Source organism: Typopeltis vanoorti, chromosome 19 (genome assembly GCF_054136105.1).
Source record: "Typopeltis vanoorti isolate ZY-2024b chromosome 19, IOZ_Tvanoo_1.0, whole genome shotgun sequence".
NCBI lineage: Eukaryota > Metazoa > Arthropoda > Arachnida > Uropygi > Thelyphonidae > Typopeltis > Typopeltis vanoorti.
This window is the reverse complement of record NC_143567.1, coordinates 97,100,860-97,113,527: the sequence shown is the minus strand read 5'-3', so window position 1 is coordinate 97,113,527 and position 12,668 is coordinate 97,100,860. Positions and strand designations below refer to the sequence as shown.

The 12,668-nt window shown below is 37.9% G+C and overlaps 1 protein-coding gene across 1 annotated transcript in view; it reads right to left on the bottom strand.

Moving 5' to 3' along the window:
* Window positions 1-12,668, bottom strand: part of LOC150096378 (glutamyl aminopeptidase-like) — a 365,847-nt gene that overhangs the window by 99,101 nt on the left and 254,078 nt on the right. Inside the window, exon 14 of the mRNA XM_090409047.1 lies at window positions 11,436-11,540. Coding sequence (XP_090265173.1) covers window positions 11,436-11,540 — 105 coding nt within the window. The remainder of the gene's footprint in view (window positions 1-11,435; window positions 11,541-12,668) is intronic.

The following is a 12,668-nucleotide window of genomic DNA, read 5'->3' as shown; positions in this document are numbered from 1 at the left end:
ACACAGGAACCTTTTTTTTCGAGGAAGGTCAGTCGTCATCAAGAGGGTTTGTTTCAGAGAAGGTGAGCTGAGTTAGCTAAGGAGAGGTTATTTCGATGGTCGTCGCTGGATAAGTTCATTTTCGCCTAATTTTTGTTCCGGTTCCCGGTTCGAGTATGTTCTACCGATTCTAGGTCAAGGGACCCTGCTCCAGCCAACAGATGCCCGAAGATGCTGGATGGGTCATTCATGCAGTGTAGAAAGTAAGTTCCAGATTTCCAGCCACCAAGGTTCCTGATGATCCCTGTGAAAGTGCCCTTGTTGATATCAGAAAATGGTGCCCGTGTGTAAGCAATATTAGAAGGAAGAAGATTATAATGATCTCATGGGTCTACTGATGTGGACTAGATGACTAAATATCAAGTAAGGTCTATTATATGTGATTTAACTAGAGGCAGAAATTGTAGCAGAGATTGCTCTAGCTATTTTTTTGTTAGTATTACTTCAGGACTGAAGACAATTAGCTAACCATTGAGAAATAACTTGCTTAGTTGTGTGAAATAAGATAGCGTTGTTACAAGGTGAAAGTTAATGTGCATAATGTTATTTATTGTCTAAGCTTACCTGTGGTATAGTATGTGTAAGTCTTATGTTGTATGACTTAAGTATAGGTAAAATATTACCTTAGCCTGTTTACTTAAAGGCAAATTGTTGGACTAGATTGGATAATTTAAGATCTAAGTTAATATTGCTGAAAGTATAGAGTCGGGAAAAAGATTGTGTGCTTAGTGTTAACTTTATTGTATACTCTAATTAGCATGAATAAATTGTTTTGTTTGTCAAATAACTTGCCTGATTCCTATATACCAATGCACTTCTCATAAAAAGACCGAACCTGTGTGACCTAGGGAGATAAATAGCCATGACTGAAGAATAGAGTATTGCGTTGCTTGACATAGCGATAAGTGTAAGAGATATTTCCGTGCTTTGCAAAGTGTTTTTTATGGAAGGATATTTAAGTCTTATCTACTATTTCTAATGGCACAGTCATAATAAAAAAAAATTATTTTTCAGAAATCAATATAGAAAAACGCTTACTGTTTAAACAAAGGGATTGACTCCAGCCAGAGGCAATTCCTATGTTTTAGAATTTCATGCACGTGATTTAGCATAGTCATGACACTGAGAAAAGGGTGGGGGGGGGTCTAATTGACAGAAAGGATTAACTGTAGTAGACTAAATCAAGTAACGGATTAAGAACGACAGAGTCATGACTGTTAAGTATAATAAATTAATTAAGTTGAAATAAACAAGATAAATAAGTATATATTTTGAACAAGGTATAGAATCAAAACTTAACTAAAATAAGTATCATATATATATTACAATGGTGCAGACAACACCAGATATTACACTACAATGCTATTGATCACGTGCATCACTACAAGTTCTAGGCAACTATTTAAGAATGCTGATGGTCAGTAATCATCAATAGTGTTGATCACAATGGAAAAAAACAAAGGTTCTTTTGAAGTTCGATAAAGGGCTTATTGGGATGCTTGTCTGGCTGGAGCTTCAATTTTGAAAACAGCAGAGCTGACTGGTTTCTCAAAAGGTGAAATATTGTGAGTGTTTAATCAGTGGAAAAATAACCCACACTGCTTGTCTAAGAGTCATAACTGTGGTCCTAAGGCAGTCTGTCATGAAACGAGATCGCTGTCATCTGGGAAGACTTATACGAACAAACAAAACTTTCTCTGCAGCAACTTACTGATCCATTTAAGAAGAATGTTCCTGACCCATACTCACTGAACTATGCACAGGAAATTGAAGAGAATCAGTATTGGCAGTCAATAAAGGAGGTCCAACATGATATTAAATAAAAGTTGCTAATTCATTAGCCAGTACGTGCAGATAAATATAAATCAGAGGTAAGGAGAAATGAACACAAGAGATTATTACAGGAAGCTTATAAAAGTAATGGTAATCCACTAAAAATTCACCTTTTCATATAACTGTAAGAATTAATGGAGTTAGCAAATCTATTCACTAAAAGGAACAGCGAATTGGTTTCTAATGCTGCTGCTTAAAATCGCAAAAATATTATATCCTTGAATGAAAATAATTTAAATTCTTATACTGATGAAAAAGGTTGCTTTATTTTACATTTCCTATTTTCTTTATTAGAAAGAAGAAATTCTCCAAATAACAATGAAGCAAGGCTTGGATATGAATGATAGTGTCTTGAATTGTGTTGAAAATGGTTGTTTTGATCACTGTATAGAGTACTCATTATCTGAGAATCATATGACTTGGTATGCATTAATCAAATAGGCATTATTCAATAAAAGGTTGATTTATGGTTTATTGGTGCGAGGAGAGGTCACACTGTGCCAAAACGAAGGTTATAGCAGCACATAAATTACATAATAATGAATACTAATAAAGTGAGAAATGAGTAAATAACATGTACTGCAGAAAAAGCAAATTCAGAAAATGTATAAATTAAGCTATTCAGTATCTACACAAAAATAGAATTCATGATCAAATGCATTTAAATAAATTAATTCTTTGTAAAAATTTAAACCTCAAGCAATTTGTCAGAAAATGATCTGACTCCTATCCTATGCTGCCTGTACATACTCTCTTACTCAACTGGTATATGCCAAAGCATGGAAACTGGCCTATAGTCAACCCATTCCTAAGAAGCATGACAAATCACTGCCATCTAACTGCTGCCCTATCTCACCCACCTCAGTCCTATCTAAAGCGATGGAGAAAACCATCAACTCTCAACTCCTGCACTACCTTGAAGTCACCCAGCTATTAAGCGACCACTAGTACGAATGCTGTTGCTGCTGATCAACAGAAGATCTACTCTCATATATCGCACATCTCTGGACAAATGCCATGGAGAATCTCAAGTGGTTGCACTTGATATCTTCAAAGCTTTTGACCAGGTCTGGAACAAAGGCGTACTAAGCAAACACCTATCATTTGAACTGTCTCAGGACTTCTGCCAGCTTTCTGTCTGGATGTGCAATATGTGTGAAGGTAAATGGTTCCCAATCCTCTTACCATCCAACTAATGCTGGCGTTCCACAAGGTTCTGTTCTCTCACCGACCCTCTTCCTTCTGTATATCAATGCCCTACTTCAGTTGACCTCCAACACAATACACAGTTTTGTAGATGACAGCACATTGTGCTCCTCCCTTTCATTTGACAAACCTTACTCTATACAGCTCACTTCAACCTACAGAACATTAATGGGATGCAGATATCTGAGTATCTGAGTACTGGAGGGACTCAGATATCTGAGTCCCTCCAATGGGATTCAGATAACCTCATCAGCTTCAATGCTAGTAAAACCCAATTCTGTCTTATTTCTCGCAAAAAGAATCATTTTCTCCCAGTATTATTATTATTATTATTATTATTATTTGACACCCGCAGGGAGTCCAAAGACTCATCGAGGGAGGGCACCTGCTCTACAACTCTGTCCCCACCACTCAATCCACCAGCTGACTCCACCGACCACTACCACTAGAATTTCCACAGACAATCACAAACATCCATGCCCATGGTGGGATTCGAACCTACAGCCTTTTGGCTGGAGAGCAGATATGCTAACATCTCGGCCAGCCAGGCTGGCCATCTACCATCACACATATTGAGCATCCAGACAGATAGCTGGTAATCCTAGAGCTGGCAGAAGTCCTGAGACAGTTCAAATGATAGGCGTTTGCTTAGTAAACCTTTTTCCAGACCTGGTCAAAAGCTTTGAAGATATCAAGTGCTATTATTTTTGAAAACACTCAAATTTCCAGACAAGATGAGATTTCTCTTCTTGGAATTACCCTGACATCAGGCCTCCCCTGGCATAAGCACATCACAACCATTGCATCCTCAGCTTCTAAAAAACTAGGATTTCTCTTTCACTCAAGATGTTACTTCACCTCTAAACAACTGTTAACCTTATACAAATCACAAATCTGCCCAGCTATCGAATACTGCTCTCATATTTGGAGTGGTGCTCCTAAAGGCACTCTCAAAATGCTTGACTCAATATAGAGGAGAGCAATTAGGTTAATAAATGACCCATCTCTTACCAACTCACTCCCCTCACTTTCACATACATGCTTAGTCTCTGGAATTTGTATATTCTATAAATATTTCCATGGAAAATGTTCATCTGAAATAATATCAATAATTCCCCTACTCAGTACTAAGCATATTGGAACATGTACAGCTCCTACCAACATCTTTTCAGAGTACACCTTGAAATCCACAGAACAAGTTTCTTTTCCTCCTCCTTCATGCCTGCTACTTCCCAAGGAATACAATATACAGACTTTTAAATCAAATGTAAACAAGTTTCTCCTTTCCCGACCCATTATCCTTATATGGTACTAACGTACTATAGGTTGATCAACCAACCTCTCATGTATGGGCCCAACATTAAAAAATAAAATAAAAAAATTAAAAAAATGGGGAAGTGAGAAGATATGAAGTTAATAAGGTTGTGTCATTTTTCACCACATATTTTGAAAGACTGTACTAGGAAGTTGATATCTGCCTTAATATACACTGCTTGGAAAGAAGATAATGAACACCAGTGTGAGCAGCAGCAGCCATGGCTGCCCACCTTAATAACATGTAGAACTCCTTTCACTGTGATTAACCTGCAGTAATTCTATAGGGCATATTTTCCACAAGTGTATGATAGCGATCAGTAGAAATTTTGGACCATTCTTCCTATAGGCATGTAAGGAGTTCCTGGGATGTTGTGGGGGCAGACATCCCTTGCCCTCACCCGATGCTCCAGTTCATCCCTCAGTTGTTCAATAGGACTCAGATGAGGGCTCTTTGGAGGCCAGTAGAGTGTGGTGACTTTCATGTCTACAAACCATGCAGTTACATCAGCAACCTTATTAATGGTGCATTGTCTTGTGAAAGAGCAAATGGTCAGTTTAGTAGAAATTCCAGAAAGCGGGAAGTATGGCATTGTCCAGAGTGTTCAGATACCTCTCAGAGATCAATTTTTGTAGCAACACAAACAAAGGTCTGAGATCAAACCAGAAAAAACAGGACTATACCATCACACTGCCACCTCCGAATTTCATAGTTGGAGTTATGCACTCTAGTAAAAGATGTTCAACGGGCATCTGCCATACCCACATCCATCTATCTGCTTGGTAGAGGGTGTAGTGTGATTCATGGTTCCATAACACAACTATCCAAGCCTCCACATCCCACTGTACATACTCTTTGAACCACTGAAGATAGCACTGTATATTGATTCAGGTAATGTTAATCTTGCATATTGCAGTCTCTTACCATGGAAACCCATTTTGTGAACTTTGATTATAAAGGTTTTTGTGAAGATTCATTTTCAAGCTGATGTACAGATTTCTGCATTCAACATACTGGCTGACGAATGGTGGTATCCTTCATAGTATCCCTATAGTCACGTTCAATGAGTGTGGTAGCTCATTCATTGCAAGTAGCACTTGCAGTTGACTCCCTGCACTTCCATCTCAGTATTGTATCACTAATCACTGTACCACAAAAATGGTACAGCCCAATTTGTCAATAATTTCCAAACAGATAATCCTGTAACATGGCATTCATCAGGTTCCTTCTCGCAGCCATTTCACCCAGGAACAGTTGTACTGCCTTTGGAGCATCATATCCCTTCAATTTGCATCAGCCACAAACACATGACAGCCACAAACTATTGCAGAATACAAGTGGGTAAGCATATGGAAAAAGATATTGACTCTATTATTGAAAAGGGTAAGGTCATGATTGTCAAGCCTTCACTCAACGATATGATCTCATCCATTCATGCTGGTGCTACTCCAAAGGTTTTGTGTTAAAGTTGCTCATGAGAAGTATGAGCTGAGGCAGTTTCAATATAAGATTATTGAGCTCAATCTCATTCAACTCGGTGATCAGTTAATGGAACATACTATAATAAGAAATCTCACAGATATGGGAATTGCTATTGCTTCCAGAGCAGTATGAAGTCACATATGCTGGAAAGGAGTATGATTGCCCACTAGGATAGCTACTCTGCCATGAGCCAGGTCATCTGCAGTTCTTTACTTTAGAAAAACAGCAAAATGCCTTAATGTTGGATCCTCACTGGGTTTTAAATATGTTTCCTGCAGACAGAAACAGAAAGATTTGTGTTTCTGCAGTACAACCTTGATATCATCAATATCATGGTAAAGCCCAACGATATACAGTGATACAGCTATTTGCTGATGATACAAAAATAGGTAGGGTAATCAGGAATGCTGCTGATATGCAGAACTTGCAGAATGATTTGAATAGGCTGGAATTGTGGGCATGGGAAAATGGGTAAATGGGTGTCAGTTCAATGTGAGTAAATGTAAAGTCATTCACTTCGGCATGATTAGATATCCAAATTCATATTATATTGGTGGGATTAGGCTAGAAGAAACTGACGAGGCTAAGGATTTTGGAGTGTTAATAAATATGAAGTTGAAGTTCAGGGGCCATGTGGGCAAAGATTGCAAATACAACTGAAAAGAAAACTCAAACGAACGTTCACATGTAAAGATAAGGATGTTATTTTGCCTCCTCACATGATAAGACCTCACTTGGACTTTTGTGCACAGGTCTGGTCTCCTGGTTTCTATTGTGATTTTGATATATTGGAGAGAGTACAAAGGAAAGTGTTAAAAATGATATCAGGATTGTGGAATACTGATTATGAAGACAGATTGAGAATTTGTAGACTGCAGACACTATCAAACAGGAGAAAGAGAGGTGATATTATTGAGACTTACAAACTTCTGAAAGGGTCATACAGGAATTCAACTGATGGAATTTTTCAATTTATGGAGGGTGGGGAAAGGACAAGAGGGCATCCTTGGAAGCTGAGAATGAAGGCTGCTAAGAAGGGGGTGAGGGCTAGATTTTTCTCTGATAGGGTGGTGTGTGATCGGAATGGACTGCCTTTGGATGTTGCGAGTGCAAGCAGTATGAATGAATTCAAGAATAAGTATGATAGCTGGTGTGTGTAGTACATGGCCTCCCTCGATGAGTCTCTGACTCCCTGGAGGTATCTCTTAATAATAATAATATGATCGTTTACAGTTCTCACTGTAAAAATTTTCATGTTATTTTGATTTGTAGGTTTTTGTCCAAATACCAAGGTGTTCAGGACTTAACTTTTTCAGGCTTATATTTACCTATTGATTTAGTTAAGTATGGTGAGCCAGTGTCCATTTCTTCTTCTGGAAAAATGTTTAATATGTCATCTGATGTATCAGGATCATTTGGTAAGTTTGGTTTACTTTCAGTGGATATTTTATCTATGGTATCTGGTGGTTTATCTTTAGGTGAGATCCTTGCCATCATTTTCTTGACAAGTGGGTTCTTATCAAATGAGATCATTTTTGGAGTTGTTTCAGGAGTGAGACGGTAGATAGTATCACTCATGCACTCCTCAGAGAAGAGTTCACAATCATAGAATTCAGGTATGGAGAAATTATCAAACAGTGGAGTAGGCATACATGTTTTGCTATTGATGATTTTTGATCTGTTACCTCAGCATAAGAGGATTTCAGGACAGGTGTGGTGGTGGTGGTGACCAGCTTCTTTTTTGAATCTTGATATGATATATTTTGTTCTGTTTATATATTTTGTATTTCTTTTAAATCCTTCCAATTCTGGCAATCATGCCAGAATTGGAAGGATTAGGCTGGATGATCTTTCTGACAGTTGAAACATTCAGATTTCTTTGCAGAGCAAAATTTATTATCATGCTCTTTACTACACACAGGTGTGTAGAGCCACAGCAGGGAGGTTTGGCATGCTCCTATTTGTGACATTTAAAGCAAATTAGTGGATTGGAGATGTACAGCCTGACAGGGTAAGATACCCTGCTTTTACAGATGTTGGAGGTTTAGGTCTATCAAAAGTGAGGATGATGTTCCTGGTTGGAATGAGGTGACTACTTCTACATATCAGGATGAACCCCTCATCTCAGTCACTCCCTGATCTTTAAGCTCTGAACATATTCCTCATCTGGGAGATCAAGATCTTATTCTAATATCATTTCTCTAGAAGTGTTTAGTGATTTATGAGGTTTTACTGTAATTGCTATTCCACACATTCATGTTGAACCGAGTAATTTTTCTGAGTGTTGCCCACATGATGTTTCCACAAGGATATCACTAGATCGTAGTTTTTAACTCTTCCTGGAAATTCTGCCAGTCCTTCTAAACCGTTCTGAATAAAGAATAACAACATGTTCCCTATTCACTTTTCACATGTTGCATGGATGACGAGAAAAACTGGTACATTTATACTGTTGTCATGTCTTTTGTTTTTAACTTCTGTAAATGATACATAGATGCATCATTTGATTAAGACCTTGTGAGAGCTCTAAAAAATCCATAGTCAAAGGATTTTTTTGTTTGTCACCAGCGCTCCCAATTCACCATGGAGCTGCATATGGATGCCAACTTGCCAACAAACAATGACTGCACTTGAGAGAGGAATGCTAGGACTACCACATATGCTATAAAGGTATCACAGAAAGCCTTGAGGCACCAACCCTGAACCATGGGGTGGGACTTACTGCAATATCATTGATCCTTGCAGGAAAGCCATCAAACAGACAGATGCTGGCTGAGTCATCCAGAACTGCCCATCTTGCTAAAGTAGAGCCAAAGTTGCTAATAAAAGACTATCAGGATCCCTATTTCTACACCTCCATAGCTCACACTGCATAGCAAACATGGCAGCATGGCATGGGATCCCAGTGATGGTGGTCTGGAAGGACAGTGTAAAAGACCCATGAGAAGTAGAGCAAACAATATGGGAAGAATAGAAAAAAGAAAGTGGAAGAATGAAAAGGGCCAGTACCGTCACTGGGAGTTCCTTCACCATGGAGAAGTGCCACATGAAGAGAGAACAAGAATAGGATTATTTAACAAGAAAACAGCACAAACATTTTATTTACTCAAATAAGTGATTTTTTTGTATTACTCATGCAATTCTATGACTTCTTGTGGGAGACCAACATTAACCATTTTGCTCTTGGCAATATGATAGGCATTATTCATATAATGACTATCATATCTCTAATTAAACACATTTTCATTTTCATTGACAACATACACTGCTTGGAAAGAAGCCCCCCATGGGCAAGATGCATCGTGCCATGTAACAGGTTACGTGTTTTTAGATGGTACAAATTAGAGGAATATGATGCTCCTAAGTTGGTGCAACTATGTCCAGGTGAAATGACTGTAAGATGGGAACGGACAGAGTCTGAAAGAGTGTTGCGATAGGATGCCATGTTGCAGGCCTATCTGTTTGGCAAACTATTGACAAATTGGCCATCCCAGGTTAATAGTTAATGATACTGTACTGTGAGAGGAGTGCATTTTTTTTATGTGTGGTTCCCATCTATGAAAGATTATTATAAACCTATAGTACATTTTGTACCGTGGGTGGACTAAGAAGTTTCTTATTGCCATTTTTATCAATTTATATATATATTATATATTTTTTTAACATAGTCCAGAAACCCTGCTCTAGAGACCAAACATGGAAATTTTTTCAAGCCACTTCAGGCCTCCAATAAGTAGGGAGATCGTCCCACACAGGGCGATGAAATTAATCTCCTACCTAAAGACAATTACAAACATCCATGACCACAGCAGGATTCGAATCCATGACATGTTAGTTGGAAAGTGGGTACGCTACCCACTTGGCCAACCAGCTGGCATGGAGTCAACTGCAAGTGCTCCCAGCAGTGGATGACTCACCACACTTACCAAACATGACTGTAGTGTGCTACGAAGGATAATATGTAAAAATGCCATTCCTCGGCCAACACATTGAATGTGGACTTCCAGGCATTGACTGGAACATGAATCTGCACAAAAATACCCAGGCTGACAATATGGGTTTCAATGGTAGGACTGCAATATGCAAGCCCCACATTACCTGAACCACCATGCAGTGTCACCTTCAGTGGTGCAAAGAGTGTGTACAGCAGGATGTGGAAGCTTGGAAATCTGTGTTATAGAAGCAACGAATCACACTACACTCGTTACTGAGTAGATGGACAGGTGTGGGTGTGGCAGATGCCCGGTGAATCTCTCTCTAATCAGAGTGCATAACCCAATTATGAAATTCAGATGTGGCAGTGTGATGGTATGGTTCTGTATTTCTTGGTTTGGCCTTGGACCTTTTTGTGGTGCCATTAACACTGAACTCCGTGAGGCTTCTGAACATTCTGGACAATGCAACACTCCCTACTTTGTGGCGTTTCTATAGAAATGACCATTGTCCTTTCAGTAAGACAATGCACAATATCAAAAGGCTGCTACTGCAACTGTTTGGTGTGGACATAAATGCCACCATACTTGATGGGTCTCTACAGAGTGAGCCCTGATCTCAACCCTACCGAACATCTCTGGAATGAACTGGAGCATTGGGTGAGGAGGACAAGGGATGTCTGCATCATAATAGTCTGGGACCTCATTACATGCCTACAGGAAGAATGGTTCAAAATTCTCACTGAATTCCCATTGTTTCCATAAGCATATCTCTATCATATGCTTGTGGAAACTATGCTTTGTAGAATTGCTGCAGTCATTGCAGTGAAAGGAGGACTTACATCTTATTAAGGTAGGCACCATGGCTGTTTGTTCCTCACACTATGAGATTCTTCTTCTTGTTATTATTATTATGTGACACCTCCAGGGAGTCGAAAGACTCCTTGAGGGAGAGCATCTACTCTACAACTCTGTCTCCATCACTCAATTCACCAACTACAAACAAACTACACCAATGCCATCTACTGCCCACCACCATCCCCACTAGTATTTCCAGACAATCACAAACATCCATGCCCATGGTGGGATTCGAACCTGCAGCCTTTTGGCTGGAGAGAGGATACGCTAACCACTGGGACAACCCAGCTGATATCCATTGACAAAATAAAGAAATAATGAGATTCCAAAATTACAAAGTATTGTCAGCTCTCACACAAAATTTTGTGGGACCAAAAAAAATTTCTTATAGTAGTATGTTTTCTATAGTGAATTTGTTTAAATATAGAATTACAATTATGGAGCTTTATTTCAGAGATCTAAATAATATTCAGTGGGTTTGCTATATGTGTGAGACCTGCAATAGTAAGTGTTAATTATACATCAAATTTTTATATGAATTTTGATAATGAATTTTGTTTTGCATTAGAGACTTTAGATATTAGTAATTACAGTCAACCACCTATGTTTTACAAGAAGCAAAAGCTAATTGCTTTGTAATGCTGCAGCTAACAACAACAAAAATATTATACCTTTCCATTATAATCATGTAGAATGTCGCATTGCATATCAGTCAACACATTACAAAAACAAAGCAATACATAATAATTTTATGGACACGTAATTCTTACTCTTTTCCATTCATCCATGAATAAAACAAGCTCATTGCTTTTTTAATTACAGCACAAGAATGTCCATACTTTACTGCTGCTCCGAGAACAACTGATCGTAATTTTCTGAAAAAAAAATAAATAAATAAAATAAAAATAAAAAAAAGACCTTCAAAGCATTATCAATTTAGATGCAATAAAATGTTTATTCAAAGAAGGTTGTGAAGCCCTTTACATCGGCCAAACCTGAATCGGAATGATTGTCTCTCTGCCTCTCTCCCAAACGTTTAGGAGATTCTCATTTTATGTAAACATCAAACATAGTTTTAATATTAATATTATTTATTAATATATTAATTTCTAGCACACAACAACCATCTTTAATTGGTAAACCAATTGTTGTATATACATTGTATTCCCGTTTCTTTGATTTGCTTGTTTCTATTCACTGATGATGTACTGGTATTTTCAGTATGAAATATCTGTACTTTCATTTCATTAAAGCTAATTACTGTAGCTTGTGTAATTTGTTGATCATTTTAACCACAATACCTGATAGACAGATTCGCATACAATTTGATACTTGAATTCTGCACACAACATATTTTATGAAACAATACAATCTTGCTTTCCTTCCACTCCTTTGGAACTTGACCAGGTGTAAAACTCATTTTAAACAAATATGTCAAGGCAGATGTCAAATCTCTGACACATTCCTTCAAAATATGCAGTGATATATTATCAAGTCCCACAGCCTTATTAATATCAAGTTTGCTTAATTGCCCATATACCTCTTTCTCATTCACATTAAGTTTCTCCTCCTCATCATCATCATCCACTTCTCTCAAACTTTGCATGGTCACATTCACAAGAATGAAAGACCTTTACAAACTGCTCATTAATTATCTCAACTATATCCTTAGCAGCTGTTGTTCTTACACAATTTTCATCAATTGATGTAATCCTTGCATAATCATTCTTTTTTTTTTTTGGTGGCTACATATCGAAAGAACTCCCTAGGATTTTTTTTTTTTTTGTTTCATTAACCAATTGTTACTCATACTGCACTTTTACTACTCTTATCAACCAAGTCATCCTCCTTGCCTGTTCTTTGTATTCCTCATGGAACAGATTATTACCACTTCTCTTATGTTGCCTCTATAATGCATTTTTATCTCTGTAATGCATGCTTAATATCTACATTCATCCATTTCACACCTACCTTATTTAATCTTCTAACCTTTGCAATATATT